The 18,072-nt window shown below is 47.1% G+C and overlaps 1 protein-coding gene across 1 annotated transcript in view; it reads left to right on the top strand.

Annotated features, from left to right (window-relative positions):
- wnk3 (WNK lysine deficient protein kinase 3) overlaps nucleotides 1-18,072 on the top strand; it is a gene marked incomplete at both ends in the record, with an annotated part of 57,357 nt that extends 39,285 nt beyond the window's left edge. The window contains 10 exons of the mRNA XM_084187166.1: nucleotides 1,895-1,943; nucleotides 3,889-4,032; nucleotides 4,438-6,539; nucleotides 6,811-7,083; nucleotides 15,731-16,083; nucleotides 16,435-16,661; nucleotides 16,876-16,971; nucleotides 17,059-17,234; nucleotides 17,413-17,538; nucleotides 17,809-18,072. Coding sequence (XP_084043292.1) covers nucleotides 1,895-1,943; nucleotides 3,889-4,032; nucleotides 4,438-6,539; nucleotides 6,811-7,083; nucleotides 15,731-16,083; nucleotides 16,435-16,661; nucleotides 16,876-16,971; nucleotides 17,059-17,234; nucleotides 17,413-17,538; nucleotides 17,809-18,072 — 3,810 coding nt within the window. The remainder of the gene's footprint in view (nucleotides 1-1,894; nucleotides 1,944-3,888; nucleotides 4,033-4,437; nucleotides 6,540-6,810; nucleotides 7,084-15,730; nucleotides 16,084-16,434; nucleotides 16,662-16,875; nucleotides 16,972-17,058; nucleotides 17,235-17,412; nucleotides 17,539-17,808) is intronic.

Genomic DNA, 18,072 nt, shown 5'->3' with positions numbered 1-18,072 from the left:
TGTAGCGTTAAGCTTTCCTTTCACTGGAACTAAGGGGCCTAGCCCGAACCATGAAAAACAGCCCAGACCATTATTCCTCCTCCACCAAACTTTACAGTTGGTACTATGCATTGGGGCAGGTAGCATTCTCCTGGCATCAGCCAAACCCTGATTAGTCCGTCAGACTGCCAGATGGTGAAGCGTGATTCATTACTCCAGAGATCACGTTTCCACTGCTCCAGAGTCCAATGGCGGTGAGCTTTACACCACTCCAGCCGACGCTTGGCATTGCGCATGGTGATCTTAGGCTTGTGTGCGGCTGCTTGGTCATGGGAAACCCATTTCATGAAGCTCCCGACGAACAGTTCTTGTGCTGACATTGCGTCCAGAGGCCGTTTGGAATTTGGTAGTGAGTGTTGCAACCAAGGACAGACGATTTTTACGCGCTACACGCTTCAGCACTCAGTGGTCCAGTACAAGCCTACCACTTCGCGGCTGAGCCGTTGTTGCTCCTAGACGTTTCCACTTCACAATAACAGCACTTACAGTTGACCGGGGCAGCTATAGCAGGGCAGAAATTTGACAAACTGACTTGTTGGAAAGGTGGCATCCTATGACGGTGCCATGTTGAAAGTCACTGAGCTCTTTAATACGGGCCATTCTACTGCAAATGTTTGTCTATGGTGATTGCATGGCTGTGTGCTCGATTGTATACCTGTCAGCAACGGGTGTGGCTGAAATAGCAGAATCCACTCATTTGAAGGGTTGTCCACATACTTTTGGCCATGTAGTGTATGTATGTATGTATGTGTATATACATACATACTTTTTTTAAATGAATATTTCTAACAACAGATTAAACTAATTTTGGACAAGGGCTCCATGGAATAAGTTTAGAGGTTGTAATACAATACAATGGAATATTATTCATCTACAATTTATGTTCTTAACCCTAGGCAACATCATGGGCCTGGGATAATCACAGGGATATTGGTATCCACTGCAGTTTTCCACCAATTATACATTTTCTAACTCAATACTTATTGTATTCCCCAAAAATATTTTTGATTTTTTTTACATAAATGCACTGTAATTTAAGCTTTAAAACTGCAACATTTTCTCTCTGCCTCATGGCAAAATGTGTAGAATTGCATGATATTAGCTCTACAGCTGCAACAGCAACAATAAATCTCTCTGCCCAATGACAAAATGTGTAGAATTGCAGGAAATTATCTTGAAAACAGCACATTTTTCTCTCCCATGCCAAGAAGCGGGCTTTTAAAATGTTCCTTGGTTCGTCCAGCCATTATGCACTGCCGAAGTTATAGTAAAACTTCTTGTATGCTTTTTATTTTATTAGTATTTTTTAATCTCACTCGAATTGTGTTCTGATGATGAGGGGGTCCCTAATGAATTTGCAATCACAAAAGGGGTCCTGGGCTCCAAGAAGTTTGAGAACCCCTCCCCTACATGGTCAGAAGTAGTACAATATGAAGGGAATAGGCTGCTTTTTGGGATACAGCTCCGATATCCTGATGTAATGTCTGTTCCACTCCTTTCTACTCTTAATCTTTAGACATACAGTTTGAAACACTGAACCCAGTACAGTGTACAGCCAGGGGTAAAGCTCCATATTATAGTGCCTTGAAAACAGGTCCATGTGAAGTACTGTCTGTCTGGTCATTTTGTCCTACCATTATGGAAACAATATGTCAGTAGCCATGTCATATATTATGGTGAACACTGAACATTCAGAGCGCTAATGTCATATGTAATGGTGTATGGAGAACATACAGAGGCCCTTACCATAGCTAATGTAATGGAGCAACCATAACTAATCTGATTTATTACAATGTAATTCTGCCTGTATGTATGTTAACATCATCTGTTCTCTGTTTTCCTGTGGTCTGTCAAGACTGGATCTATGGAGCAGCTGCATGTGAGCACTCCAACAGGCACAGCAAGTGAGTTACTCCTCCCTCCTCCCTGGCTTCGTCCAAAATGGCAACTACAGTGCATTGGGAAGGTTTTCAGACCCCTTGACTTTTTCCACATTTTGTTACGTTTTACAGCCTTATTCTAAAATTGATTAAATTGATTTTTTCCTCATCAATCTACACACAACACCCCATAATGACAAAGCAAAAACAGTTTTGTAGAAATGTTTGCTAATGGATTAAAAATATTACATTTACGTTAGTATTCAGGCCCTTTACTCAGTACTTTGTTGAAGCACCTTTGGCAGTGATTACAGCCGCAAGTCTTCTTGGGTATGACGCTACAAGCTTGGCACACCTGTATTGGGGAGTTTCTCCCATTCTTCTCTGCAGGTCCTCTCAAGCTCTGTCAGGTTGGCTGCACAGCTATTTTCAGGTCTCTCCAGAGATGTTCGATCAGGTTCAAGTCCGGGCTCTGGCTGGGCCACTCAAGGACATTGAGACTTGTCCCCAAGCCACTCCTGCGTTGTCTTGGCTGTGTGCTTAGGGTCGTTGTCCTGTTGGAAGGTGAACCTTCGCCCCAGTCTGAGGTCCTGAGCGCTCTGGATCAGGTTTTCATCAAGGATCTCTCTGTACTTTGCTCAATTCATCTTTCCCTCGATCCTGACTAGTCTCCCAGTCCCTGCCACTGAAAAACATCCCCACAGCATGATGCTGCCACCACCATGTTTCAACCGTAAGGATGGTATTTGCCAGGTGATGAGCGGTGCCTGGTTTCCTCCAGACGTGATGCTTGGCATTTGGGCCAAAGAGTTCAATCTTGGTTTCACAGACCAGAGAATCTTGTTTCTCATGGTCTGAGAGTCCTTTAAGTGCCTTTTGGCAAACTCCAAGCGGGCTGTCATGTGTCTTTTACTGAGGAGTGGCTTCTGTCTGGCCACTCTACCATAATGAGTGCTGCAGAGATGGTTGTCCTTCTGGAAGGTTCTCCCATCTCCACAGAGGAACTCCGGAGCTCTGTCAGAGTGACCATCAGGTTCTTGGTCACCTCCCTGACCAAGGCCCTTCTCCCTGCAATGAATGAGAATAGCAAAGTGTTTCGATAAGCTTGCGTTGTTATTATTTGTGGCTTGTGTCTTTTTTTAATATTGAGGAATCTTTCACTTTCTCTGGTCATAGGAGTAACAACATGAGTTGGTGCATGAGGCTGAAATAATGCGGTGCGACTTATGTTTCGCCATTAACTGGAAGACTGTGTCCCCTTTTCTCAGCGGAGTGAGGGAGAGAGGAGGGATAGTGAGTCTGGTGAGAAGCAGCCTCACCACTGCTCCCTCCCTCCCTCAGACTGTCCATCAGATGCAGGCCATCAGTCCAGTAAAAAAAAATGTGAATTATTATGCTCACTTAGCTGTGCCTCACAAGTAATACAAAAAATTATATATTACCAGTGTGATCATATACCTACAATTTTTAAATATAATTTCTAAATGGTCTGAGAAGAACAACATTGGCAGAGCAATTCAAGCATAGCCAATATGCAGTGATAATGTATTGGGCCTTAAGCCTACTGCACAAACCTCATTGCTACAAAACAGTTTTTAATTAGTTAATGTTGCATAGGCTTACGTTTTTTAAGTCATGTTTAAAACAAAATCTGAGCAGTAGATCTCAGCTTGCATTTTGACTCAGCTTGCAGGTTACCTTGCAGGTTACCTCTGATCTATGTGGTTATAAAGTGTTTATGAAGGCTTCATTAAGCCTTGAAAGTAAAGTTATAGTCAGTTAAAGTGGGACCTTTTATATATTACTTCTCTCTATCTGCCAGTGGACGTAGCCCCTTGTGATAAAGCATTATTAATGATTCTGATTGATTTCTGAAACATCTATATAGGCTTTATAAAGTGTTTAAGGAAAACTTGAAAGTTGTAGTTAGTTTAAAGTGGGACTTTTTATATATTATTTTATGTTCCAGTGGACTGGGCGCCTCAGTCGTCTCCGGTGGGCAGATGGAGGTTCTTCATCAACCAGACCATCAGACACAGAGACTCCACGTCCAACCAGGGAGGAGCATCCACCCCTCCACCTCTCTCGACCCAGTCTACAGACACTGACAGAGGTACAGTAACAATATGATTGGGTTAATAAAAGATAAACATGGGCAGTAATCTAACACAGGGCAGCATTACCCTTTTCACACTACCAAGCCCACCCGAAAACAGTAGGGGTTCAACAGTAGGGGTTGAAATATTTTCTGACCTGTCCTGTGCAGTTAGTGTCCTGCTCCAAAGGTAGGCTATGCACTGTACAGAACATTTTACAACCCCTTTTACCCTGTGCTGGCTTAAATATTTTCTTATTGCATTGTCTTTTCCAACAACTATGGTGGAAGCGTAACCAGGCCAGCGTAGTACGGCTGGGCTCGGCTTAGCTGTGTTTGGTTCTGTCTGTTGAGTAACACCAACTAAACCTCTGTCCCTCCTCTCTCTGGTCTGGTGTGCTCTGATTGGTCGACGTACTCTAGAGGGGGACGGAGGATCCCAGAGATCGGACTCCTCCTTCGCTGGAATGGTCTCCTCTCCTCCTCCCCACCCTACATCCACCCTGTGTGCCCCTGCCACCACCACCTCCCCCCATGCCTCCGCCTCCACCGTTTCTGCCCCTGCCTCCATGTCTGCCCCCCCAGCCCCTGCTGCCCCCACTCCTGACACAACTGCCTCTGCTGCCTCTGACAGTAGGGTTTCTGCTCTGGCTTCTAGTCTCGCTAGTGCAGTTGTTGCCTCAGAACCACACTCAGTCCCCGCTGCCTCAGCTGGCCTAGGCCTAGACCTGCAGGCTTCCATTGACCAAACTTCCAGTGCCACCACAGCAACATCCTCCATCCCAACCAATGTCTCAAGCACCGCTGCCAACCTCCCAGTTCCTACCATGGTAGCTGCTTCTGCCACCATCGCTCCCACTACCACCCCCTCTCTAACTGAATCTCTGACCTCCCCAGCTACTAGTGGCAGCTCTATGGTGAGCCAGGGCCAAGGACCAAGCCTGGGTGATGTAGGAAAGGTGGCCACCCTAGGACAGTGTGTGTCTGGAGAGGACCACTCATCCACTGGCCCAATCCAGCCTCCAGTGGCTGTGTCGGGAGCCGTGGCCTCTCCTCCTGTTAGCCATGCAGGTCTGGAGCAGCAGCAACACACTCTGCCTCTGATGCAGTGCATGGCAGCCCAGCCTCAGCTCCAAACAGTGCAACAGGTACAGCAGCAGCAACCGCTCCTAGAACATCAGCAACAACACCTGAAGACTGTGCAACTCCAACAGGCACAGCAACAACAGCAAGAGTACCAAGAGCAGATACAACTGCAGCAGCAGAAGCAGCAGCATGCATTGCAACAATCTATTCAACAGTTGCAGATGCTGCAACAGCAACAACTACAGCCACAACAACAACAGCAGTCTGAGGTATATTTGCAGCCCCAACTACAACAACAGACTCAGCAAATGCCTGTCCAAATGCAGAACGCACAGTACAACACACAGTTACACATGCAACAGCCACAGCCAAACCAGTTGCCACCACCACCGCAACAACAACAACCAGTCATTTCACAGCAACAGGCAGCGATTGACCTGCAGCCACAGCATCAACAACAGTTAGCTCTGCAACAGGCACTACATATTCAGCAGCAACAGCAAATGCTCCAACAACAACCGCAACAGCAACAACCGCAACCGCAACAACAACAACAACAACAACAACAACAGCAGCAGCAGCTGTCAGTGAACCAACAGTATGTCCAACAACAATCATTACAGCCACTAAACATGGCTCAACAACTCCCTCTAGAACAGACACAACAACAACAGCTGCAACAGCAGGTACATCAACAACAAAAACAACACGAGGTTAACCCTCAGCATCAGCAGGTGTCCCAGCAGGCTCCTCTCCAGAAGCAGCCGTCATTCCAACAGTCAGAGTGGGAACGGTCTACAGAGGAGGCCAGTGTGACAGACGATACAGGCAGTCACTCTGCCCCTCTACACCCCTCCTCAGACTTATCTCTGCCCCTCAACATTAACACAACCGCCGATGCCCCCCTACCGCCCCTCTCCCTCACCCTGACCCCCTCACCAGTCCAGCCATCCTCTGTGGCTGAGTCGGACAGCGAGGGCCCTCCCAAAATCGAGTTTGTAGACAACCGCATTAAGACTCTGGATGAAAAGCTGAGGAACTTGTTGTATCAGGAGTATAGTAGTGGGGCAGCTGTGACGGGGGGAGCTGCTGTGGCTTCTACCGCTGGTCCCACCGCAGTGTCAGCAGCCTCCACATCGGCAGGAGGGGACGAATCCTCGGAGCCGCACTCGCTCCATCCCTCCTCCTTCCCTCCTCCCGCGTTGTCGTCCTCAGACACCTCTCCTCACTCCTCCTCCTCCACCACCTCCTCCACCACCTCCCGCTCCTCCTCCACCTCTTCTGACCTGGAAAGGGAGAGAGGTGTGGGGGGGGGGGCTCCAACAACAGGCCCGGTGGAGCAGCAGCCTGGCCCGTCTCTCTCCTCCGCCTCCCTCCTGACCCCCCCACACGGAGACTCGGCCGGGCCCCCACCTATCCCTGGAGAACCCACCATTTTTGTAAGTAAGGTCCACATATCTGGGTGTTGAATTGAAACATTGAATAGTGTTTGATTGACTTTTATCTGAAACTTTATGTAAAGATCACTACTTCGATTGCCTTGTTCTTATGAATGAATAGATGCATGTATTTTTCAATGATACGGTTGTTGTTATGTAAGTTTATGATATTCCAGCATTTTTTTTTCTCTCCGAATGTCTCTACCCCCCATTTTGGCAGCCACTCTTACCATGTCGCTATGTTACCTATCCCCTCCCCCTCCCCCTCCAGGCTGCCCCCCCTCACTCTGACACCAGTACTCCAGGAGAAGTCACTACGTGGCCCCCAAATCTGCACCCCATCCCCCTGGGCCCTGGATCGCCGCCGCAGCACAATGCAGGAGGTGGATATTTTGGCCTAAACCTGACATGTCCTAGTATCAGAAATCCCGTTAGCAAGAAATCCTGGACTCGCAAATTCAAAAGCTGGGCATGCAAACTGCGCCACTCCGCCAGCTTGTTCAAGAAGCCCAGAGTCCAGCAAGGTAGCGTGTTCTTAGAGAGAGTGAGAGAGAGAGGGTGAATGGGGTGTTGGTTGGTGGGGGAGTTTATCTCAAATACAAATGGGTAGATACAGAATATTTAGTGTAACCTAGTTGTGTTATTTCTGCTAATCTTTGACATTAATTATTTGATTGTTTATTCATTAACAAGTAATTAGTAATTGTATCTTGTTTCTGTTGTAATGTGATTGTCTTTGTTGTACAGTATAGTGTAATGTCGACGATGTCACTACATGATACATTACTCTTTTGAATTGTTTTGGAGAATGGCTTTACTAAATTTATTTTGGCAATCTTTTTTTGTTTGCATGGGGGATAACTCGCCCTTGGCATGAGGATGGAATAGTGGAAAGAAGCGTAGAGAAGAGGAGCCAGAGAAGGGGGGGATGAGGAGGAAAATGGTACAGAGTGTAGGAAGGAAGGAGGGAAGAGATGGGCAACATCAGGAGGCTGATATGTCCATGGTGCAGATAAGCTTACTGCTGTAACTCTGGAGGTACACCTGGATCTGCAGCCCCCAAGCTAGGACGCCCACCACAGCCCCGCCCCACCCTCTGCTCTGTAGGCCACTGCCCAGTCAGTGCCCACACACCAAACACTGCCCTCACCACACCAACCACCCCACCTGCTGGCACAGAGTAGCACCACACACACACTCGCACATACACGATGGTTCAATGACACACACATAATGTACACACAAACACTCCCCTATGTATTTATTTGGACAGTGAAGCTAAAACTTTTTATTAACTCCAGCATTTGAGATCAGATGTTTATATGAGGTGACTGTACACAATGTCACCTTTTATTTGATATGTATGAAAATAACCTCAAATAAAAGGTGACATTCTGTACTGTCGCCTCATAAAACATTTGATCTCAAATCCAAAATGCTGGAGTATAGAGCCAAATTAAAAGTTTTAGCTTCACTGTCCAAATAAATACGTAGGGGAGTGTACATAAAACGCTTTCAGGCGTTTTTAGCTACAATAGCCATTTACAACATTAACAATGTCTACACTGTATTTCTGATCAATTTGATGTTATTTTAATGGACAAAAATGTTTCTTTTGAAAACAAGGGCATTTCTAAGCGACCCCAAACTTTTGAACGGTAGTGTGTATATATACAGTGAGGGAAAAAAGTAATTGATCCCCTGCTGATTTTGTACGTTTGCCCACTGACAAAGAAATGATCCGTCTATAATTTTAATGGTAGGTTTATTTGAACAGTGAGAGACAGAATAACAAAAAAATCCAGAAAAAAGCATGTCAAAAATGTTATAAATGATTTGCATTTTAATGAGGGAAATAAGTATTTGACCCCCTCTCAATCAGAAAGATTTCTGGCTCCCAGGTGTCTTTTATACAGGTAACGAGCTGAGATTAGGAGCACACTCTTAAAGGGAGTGCTCCTAATCTCAGTTTGTAACCTGTATAAAAGACAGCTGTCCACAGAAGCAATCAATCAATCAGATTCCAAACTCTCCATCATGGCCAAGACCAAAGAGCTCTCCAAGGATGTCAGGGACAAGATTGTAGACCTACACAAGGCTGGAATGGGCTACAAGACCATCGCCAAGCAGCTTGGTGAGAAGGTGACAACAGTTGGTGCGATTATTCGCAAATGAAAGAAACACAAAAGACCTGTCAATCTCCCTCGGCCTGAGGCTCCATGCAAGTTCTCACCTCATGGAGTTGCAATGATCATGAGAACGGTGAGGAATCAGTCCAGAACTACACGGGAGGATCTTGTCAATGATCTCAAGGCAGCTGGGACCATAGTCACCAAGAAAACAATTGGTAACACACTACGCCGTGAAGGACTGAAATCCTGCAGCGCCCGCAGGGTCCTCCTGCTCAAGAAAGCACATATACAGGCCCGTCTGAAGTTTGCCAGTGAACATCTGAATGATTCAGAGGAGAACTGGGTGAAAGTGTTGTGGTCAGATGAGACCAAAATCGAGCTCTTTGGCATCAACTCAACTGGCCATGTTTGGAGGAGGAGAAATGCTGCCTATGACCCCAAGAACACCATCCCCACCGTAAAACATGGAGGTGGAAACATTATGCTTTGGGGGTGTTTTTCTGCTAAGGGGACAGGACAACTTCACCGCATCAAAGGGACGATGGACCATGTACCGTCAAATCTTGGGTGAGAACCTCCTTCCCTCAGCCAGGGCATTGAAAATGGGTCGTGGATGGGTATTCCAGCATGACAATGACCCAAAACACACGGCCAAGGCAACAAAGGAGTGGCTCAAGAAGAAGCACATTAAGGTTCCTGGAGTGGCCTAGCCAGTCTCCAGACCTTAATCCCATAGAAAATCTGTGGCGGGAGCTGAAAGTTCGAGTTGCCAAACGTCAGCCTCGAAACCTTAATGACTTGGAGAAGATCTGCAAAAAGGAGTGGGACAAAATCCCTCCTGAGATGTGTGCAAACCTGGTGGCCCACTACAAGAAACGTCTGACCTCTGTGATTGCCAACAAGGGTTTTGCCACCAAGTACTAAGTCATGTTTTGCAGAGGGGTCAAATACTTATTTCCCTCATTAAAATGCAAATCAATTCATAACATTTTTGACATGTGTTTTTCAGGATTTTTTTGTTGTTATTCTGTCTCTCACTGTTCAAATAAACCTACCATTAAAATTATAGACTGATCATGTCTTTGTCAGTGGGAAAACGTACAAAATCAGCAGGGGATCAAATACTTTTTTCCCTCACTGTACACTACCGGTCAAAAGTTTTAGAACACCTACTCATTCAAAGGTTTTCCTTTATTTTTACTATTTTCTACATTGTAGAATAATAGTGAAGAGATCAAAACTATGAAATAACACATATGTTAAACAAAACAAAATATATTTTATATTTGAGATTCTTCAAATAGCCACCCTTTGCCTTGAAGACAGCTTTGCACACTCTTGGCATTATCTCAACCAGCTTCATGACGTAGTCACCTGGAATGCATTTCAATTAACAGGTGTGCCTTCTTAAAAGTTAATTTGTGGAATTTCTTTCCTTCTTAATGCGTTTCAGCCAATCAGTTGTGTTGTGACAAGGTTGCGGGGGGTATACAGAAGATAGCCATTACATTTACATTTACATTTTAGTCATTTAGCAGACGCTCTTATCCAGAGCGACTTACAGGAGCAATTAGGGTTAAGTGCCTTGCTCAAGGGCACATTTACGTCATTTAGCAGACGCTCTTATCCAGAGCGACTCACAAATTGGTGCATTCACCCTATAGCCAGTGGGATAACCACTTTACAATTTTTTTTTTGGGGGGGGGGGGGGGGGGGGTAGAAGGATTACTTTATCCTATCCCAGGTATTCCTTAAAGAGGTGGGGTTTCAAATGTCTCCGGAAGGTGGTGAGTGACTCCGCTGTCCTGGCGTCGTGAGGGAGCTTGTTCCACCATTGGGGTGCCAGAGCAGCGAACAGTTTTGACTGGGCTGAGCGGGAACTATGCTTCCGCAGAGGAAGGGGAGCCAGCAGGCCAGAGGTGGATGAACGCAATGCCCTCGTTTGGGTGTAGGGACTGATCAGAGCCCGAAGGTACAGAGGTGCCGTTCCCCTCACTGCTCCATAGGCAAGCACCATGGTCTTGTAACGGATGCGAGCTTCAACTGGAAGCCAGTGGAGTGTGCGGAGGAGGGGGGTGACGTGAGAGAACTTGGGAAGGTTGAACACCAGACGGGCTGCGGCATTCTGGATGAGTTGTAGGGGTTTAATGGCACAGGCAGGGAGGCCAGCCAACAGCGAGTTGCAGTAATCCAGACGGGAGATGACAAGTGCCTGGATTAGGACCTGTGCCGCTTCCTGTGTAAGGCAGGGTCGTACTCTCCGAATGTTGTAGAGCATGAACCTGCAGGAGCGGGTCACCGCCTTGATGTTAGCGGAGAACGACAGGGTGTTGTCCAGGGTCACGCCAAGGCTCTTCGCACTCTGGGAGGAGGACACAACGGAGTTGTCAACCGTGATGGCGAGATCATGGAACGGGCAGTCCTTCCCCGGGAGGAAGAGCAGCTCCGTCTTGCCAGGGTTCAGCTTGAGGTGGTGATCCGTCATCCATACTGATATGTCTGCCAGACATGCAGAGATGCGATTCGCCACCTGGTTATCAGAAGGGGGAAAGGAGAAGATTAGTTGTGTATCGTCAGCGTAGCAATGATAGGAGAGGCCATGTGAGGATATGACAGAGCCAAGTGACTTGGTGTATAGGGAGAAAAGGAGAGGGCCTAGAACTGAGCCCTGGGGGACACCAGTGGTGAGAGCACGTGGTGCGGAGACAGCTTCTCGCCACGCCACTTGGTAGGAGCGACCGGTCAGGTAGGACGCAATCCAGGAGTGAGCCGCGCCGGAGATGCCCAGCTCGGAGAGGGTGGAGAGGAGGATCTGATGGTTCACAGTATCAAAGGCAGCAGACAGGTCTAGAAGGACAAGAGCAGAGGAGAGAGAGTTAGCTTTAGCAGTGCGGAGAGCCTCCGTGACACAGAGAAGAGCAGTCTCAGTTGAATGACCAGTCCTGAAACCTGACTGGTTTGGATCAAGAAGGTCATTCTGAGAGAGATAGCAAGAGAGTTGGCTAAAGACGGCACGCTCAATAGTTTTGGAAAGAAAAGAAAGAAGGGATACTGGTCTGTAGTTGTTGACATCAGTGGGATCGAGTGTTGGTTTTTTGAGAAGGGGAGCAACTCTCGCTCTCTTGAAGACGGAAGGGACATGGCCAGCGGTCAAGGATGAGTTGATCAGCGAGGTGAGGTAGGGGAGAAGGTCACCGGAGATGGTCTGGAGAAGAGAGGAGGGGATGGGGTCAAGCGGGCAGGTTGTTGGGCGGCCTGCAGTCACAAGTCGCAGGATTTTATCTGGAGAGAGAGGGGAGAAAGAAGTCAAAGCATAGGGTAGGGCAGTGTGAGTAGGACCAGCAGTGTCATTAGACTTAACAAACGAGGATCGGATGTCGTCAACCTTCTTTTCAAAGTGGTTGACGAAGTCATCCACAGAGAGAGAGGAGGGGGGGGGATTCAGGAGGGAGGAAAATGTGGCAAAGAGCTTCCTAGGGTTAGAGGCAGATGCTTGGAATTTAGAGTGGTAGAATGTGGCCTTAGCAGCAGAAACAGATGAAGAAAATGTAGAGAGGAGGGAGTGAAAAGATGCCAGGTCGGCAGGCAGTTTAGTTTTCTTCCATTTCTTCCATAGCCCTATTTGGTAAATGACCAAGTCCATATTATGGCAAGAACAGCTCAAATAAGACGACAGTCCATCATTACTTTAAGACATGAAGGTCAGCCAATACGGAAAATTCCAAGAACTTTGAAAGTTTCTTCAAGTGCAGTCGCAAAAACCATCAAGCGCTATGATGAAACTGGCTCTCATGAGGACCGCCACAGGAATGGAAGACACAGAGTTACCTCTGCTGCAGAGGATAAGTTAATTAGAGTTACCAGCCCCAGAAATTGAAGCCCAAATAAATGCTTCACAGAGTTCAAGTAACAGACACATCTCAACATAAACTGTTCAGAGGAATCAGGCCTTCATGGTCGAATTGCTGCAAAGGAACCACTACTAAAGGACACCAATAAGAAGAAGAGACTTGCTTGACCCAAGAAACATGAGCAATGGACATTAGACCGGTGGAGTCCAAATTGGAGATTTTTGGTTCCAACCGCTGTGTCTTTGTGAGACGCGTGTGGGGGAACGGATGATCTCTGCATGTTTATTTTCCACCGTAAAGCATGGAGGAGGAGGTGTTATGGTGTGGGGGTGCTTTGCTGTTGACAATGTCTGTGATTTATTTAGAATTCAAGGCACACTTAACCAGCATGGTTACCACAGCATTCTGCAGCGATACACCATCCCATCTGGTTTGGGTTTAGTGGGACTATCATTTGTTTTTCAACAGGACAATGACCCAACACACCTCCAGGCTGTGTAAGGGCTATTTGACCAAGAAGGAGAGTGATGGAGTGCTGCATCAGATGACCTGGCCTCCACAATCCCCCAACCTCAACCCAATTGAGATGGTTTGGAATGAGTCGGATGGCAGAGTAAAGGAAAAGCAACCAACAAGTGCTCAGCATATGTGGGTACTCCTTCAAGACTGTTGAAAAAGCATTCCAGGTGAAGCTGGTGGAGAGAATGCTTAGAGTCTGCAAAGCTGTCATCAAGCTAAAGGGTGGCTATTTGAAGAATCTCAAATATAAAATAGATTTTGATTTGTTAACACTTTTTTGGTTACTACATGATTCCATATGTGTTATTTTATAGTTTTGATGTCTTCACTATTATTCTACAATGTAGAAAATAGTAAAAATAAAGAAAAACCCTTCAATGAGTAGGTGTTCTAAAACTTTTGACCGGTAGTGTATGTATATATATATATATATATATATATATATACTGTTTCTTTCTTACCTGCATAGGCTTTTGTAAGGCTAAGCTTACAGTATAAGCTCATATAGTTTTAGCAGACTGCTATTCTTGTATATATTAGTGTGTTTCACTGTAGTTTAGTTATGTGTATTTTCATTTTACACTACATGGCCAGAAGTATGTGGACACCCCTTCAAATTCACTCACTACCGAGTTCCAAACTGCCTCTGGAAGCAACGTCAGCACAAGAACTGTTCGTATGGAGCTTCATGAAATGGGTTTCCATGGCCGAGCATCCGCACACAAGCCTAAGATCACCATTTGCAATGCCAAGCTTTGGCTGGAGTGGTGTAAAGCCGCCATTGGACTCAGGAGCAGTGGAAACACGTTCTCTGTAGTGATGAATCACACTTCACCATCTGGCAATCCGATAGACAAACCTGGGTTTGGCGGATGCCAGGAGAACACTACCTGCCCGAATGCATAGTGCCAACTGTAATGTTTGGTGGAGGAGGAATAATGGTCTGGGGCTGTTTTTCATGGTTCCTTAGTTCCACTGAAGGAAAATCTTAACACTACGGTATACAATGACATTCTAGATGATTCTGTGCTTCCAACTTTGTAGCAAAGGTTTGGGGAAGGCCCTTTCCTGTTTCAGCAGGACAATGCCCCTGTGCACAAAGCGAGGTCCATACAGAAATGGTTTGCCGAGATCGGTGTGGAAGAACTTGACTGGCCTGCCCAGAGCCCTGACCTCAACCCCATCGAACACCTTTGGGATGAATTGGAACGCTGACTGCGAGCCAGGCCTAGTCGCCCAACATCGGTGCCCGACCTCACTAATGCTCTTGTGGCTGAATGGAAGCAATTCCTCGCAGCAATGTTCCAACATCTAGTGGAAGGCCTTCCCAGAAGAGTGGAGGCTGTTATGGCAGCAAAGGGGGGACCAACTCCATATTTTATACCCATGAGTTTGGAATGAGATGTTCGATGAGCAGGTGTCCACATACATTTGGCCATGTAGTGTATGTGCACTTGACATACCTTATGTTCTACATATGTGTGTATATATGGTGATGTAATATCATACATAATGTGTAATACCATAACATCAGCAGCATTCATACCAAGCTGTACATTTTTACATTGATATCTCAAATGATACAACATATCCATATACACACTTTCTGTTTAGAATATCATACACCATAAACGAGAACATCACTGTTAATCTAAATTGTGGATAAATTCATTCATCCAGATTGACGTGTGATGTTAGTGTGTGGGGTCTGATATGGTACAGGTGCATTGTGGGTGTGTCTGTGTGTGTGTGTGGTGGGGGGTACAGTATACTGATGCATACATTCAACTAACTGACCCCTCCCTAAAATGCATTTCTATCTCATCTGACCTTTATACAAACCCTCCCCACACCCCATAACATCTTATGTTTATTTAAGCATGTTTTTACTGTAGATGTTATTTTTAAGTTATCTTTATCATTATGACGCTTTTATGCTTGTTCCTGTCACTGTAAGAAAAGGACAGTAAAACATTGTAAAAATGCTATAGTTTTCTAAATCAATGTAATGTCACACACACACTCCCATTGTCATCCATGAACTGTAAGCATGTATACAATAGAATGCTTTTTTGTGTAGTCTCAGGGTTGCTGTCTGATAATGTGATGTCATGGGATTAATTTTTATTTTTTTTTCTGTGTTTGTGGTGTCTGTGTCCACGTCTTATCCCTGTGCTTGTTGGTGTGTGCCTCTGTGTGTGCCTATTTCTGTGTGTTTGTCTATATATATTGTCCTCATGTCTGTATCTATACCCATGTGTGTCTCTGTCTCCGTGTCCTTGTCTCTCTATGTCCTCCTCTCTCTCTCTCCCCCTGTTGTTTTTCATTACTCCTCTTTTTACCAGACGGTCACTATAGTGGCAGTCAGGCAGTCAGAGAGGAGAGCGAGAGGGCTTCCTCCAACCCTCCCCACTCACTCAAGGGACGATTTCAGGTACGGCCCATCTAGAAACAGCCCCTAGACACCTGTGTAGTTCTGAAAGGATTAGATAGGTGTAAGCAATATGGGAAAATTGCCACCCAGTGTACGAGAGGACAAGATGGTACTACTACCAGGCCTATTAAATTCTTTCAGATCTATTAAGTGCATAGAACTTCCTGATTATCACTTCCTGGTTAAATATCAGAATGTGCTGGAGGAGGAGGAACACACACAAAGTTAATGACTCCCACTTTGTCTTTTCCCAAGGTCACCCCAGTGCCCCAGCCCCCTGAGGCCTCTCCCCCCAAAGAGGCAGCCTGTGGTACGGGCAGCAGCCACAGGAAAGTGGGGCGCTTCTCTGTGACCCAGACGGAGGCCCGGAAAGAGGAGAAAGAACTGACTGACAGCTCCCCTGTGTCTCCTGACCTGGAGAGAGAGAGGAGGAGGGCCCGAGGGAAGGAGGGAGAGAGGGAGGCGGGGAAGAGGAACCCAGCACTGAGCCACCCAACCCGAGGACATGGTCACGGGCATGGTCTCTCTCCCCTGGGCAGTAGCGATGATGAGGAGAGTGAGATGGGGGATGAAGACCTGAGGAAGGAGCTGCACAAGCTGAGAGAGAAGTGAGATGATACAATAGAATACTTTATTGTTTATTGGGAATTCATTTTGTGCGGTCAATGACCCATCTGGGAGACAGGGAGGGGAAAGAAGGGACAGGGTTTATTTTCAGTATCATTCAAGTTATTGTTTTTTCTTCTATTTTGACTCACCAATTTTTACTCTTTCTCCCACCCACTCCATTCCATCCCTGCCGGTCTACATTCTCAACATGTCATCACTCTCTTCTATCCTCAACTCCTCTCCTCCTCAACTCTGTCTCTCTGCCATTAATGATCTCCCAAACCCCATTCTCTTCATGTGTTTTCCTCCCACCTCCATTCCTCCCCCTGTATTTTACCTTTCTTCCCCAGGCACATCAAGGAGGTGATGTCCCTCCACGCTCAGCAGAACAGAGAGCTCCAGGAGCTGTACAGGCAGCTGCGGTCCCTCAAAGACCACCGGCAGACCCTGCCCCGCACCCCAGCCTTCCCCTCAGGATCCCCAGCCCTCTCCCCCCGCAGGCCCAGGCCGGCCAAAGCCAAGCTCCGGCCCAGACCCCACTCCCACATGGACAATAATGGACTCGCTGGTCACCCCGGTAACCAATCTCTCTTTCTGGGTCTACTCTCGGTCTTTCAATCTTGATCTCTGTGTATTTCTTTCTCTCTCCCCCTCTCTCCCTGTTGGTCTTCTCTCTTTGTCTTCTCACTCTCTGTTTTCTCTTTCCCTCTCTCTCTCATCTCTCTTTCTCCATCTCTCTCTCACTGAAGGTGATATATGTGATATCTGACTATCTGTTGTCTCTGCTGAAGGTATACAGCAGTCCAGTAGTTTCTCAGGGGGAGAACAGAGCAAACTACCACCATACTGCAACCCAGAACACACCACCCTACTGACTACCAAAAGAGGTAAAGGTTTCACCGAAACTTAAGACTATTCCTCTTCCTCTGAATAGGTAGTGTTTGATTGAATATCTCCCCTTTCTCTCTTCTCAGACCACAGTCCTCCCTCACAGGGTGCCAGGAAGAGCATGTTCACAGATGACTTGCACAGACTGGTTGATGATTGGACGAAGGAGACAGTGGGTCCCGCCGCTCCCAAGCCCTCGCTCAATCAGATCAAGCAGATTCAGCAGGTGCAGGAGTTGGGAGGGTGGCCACAGGCCACAGAGGTAAAGCGCCAGGCCTCTCGTGACCTAAACGTATACAGTGCATTTTGATTGCCCATGTACAGGATTCCATTGCCAATGTATTGTGTACACACTTGTACAATTCAGTGTATGACTGCAAGCTACCAAAAAACATTGGATGTCGTTATTGTGTTTCACATTAGTGATGTCTTCCTTCCAGGTGGCTCCTCCGGGTCGGTTCCCTGTGGCACCACTGAACCCCCAGGCCTCCCCAGCCCCCTCCAGCCTCACTGCTCCAGCCCCAGCTCAGTACACCACTGGGGGGAGCCTGAGCCAGTGGAGCGGGGTGGGGGGACCACCAGGACCACAACAACAACAAACACACATGCCTCCAGTCCCTCAGCTACAGCAAAGTTTACATCTCCAGCAAGCCCAGCCTGCTCACCCATTACAGACACAGCCCTTGCAGCAATCCCCTCTACACCAACAACAACAGCCCCTACAGACTCCACTACTGTCTCCTGTACAGCCACAGACAGGGCAACAACATATACCCCAGCAGCCCCATGTAGGTGTAGGAGCCCCACCTCAGAATAAACCTCTGTTGCCTTCCCAGATGCCCCAGATGGCCCCGTCGTCTCAGCTGGCCCTAGCTCAGCCTGGGTGTCTGATTCCTGGGTCTAGCAACAATGCAGTAGTGGGGCCCATAGACACTGGCGCTGCTGCTGCTGTTACTGCCCCCGGTGGCCCCGGAGGGACATTCTGTTTCTGCTCCTCCTCTTCTTCCTGCTCCTCCTCCTGCTCTGCTGCTGCTCTACCATCCAGTGCCAAACGTCACCCCATGCCCCCAACCTCCACTCTTCCTCTGGGACAGCAGTGA

Source organism: Coregonus lavaretus (genome assembly GCF_964263955.1).
Source record: "Coregonus lavaretus genome assembly, chromosome: 22".
Lineage (NCBI taxonomy): Eukaryota > Metazoa > Chordata > Actinopteri > Salmoniformes > Salmonidae > Coregonus > Coregonus lavaretus.
The sequence above is the reverse complement of the archived record's forward strand: the minus strand, read 5'-3'. Positions and strand labels throughout refer to the sequence as shown.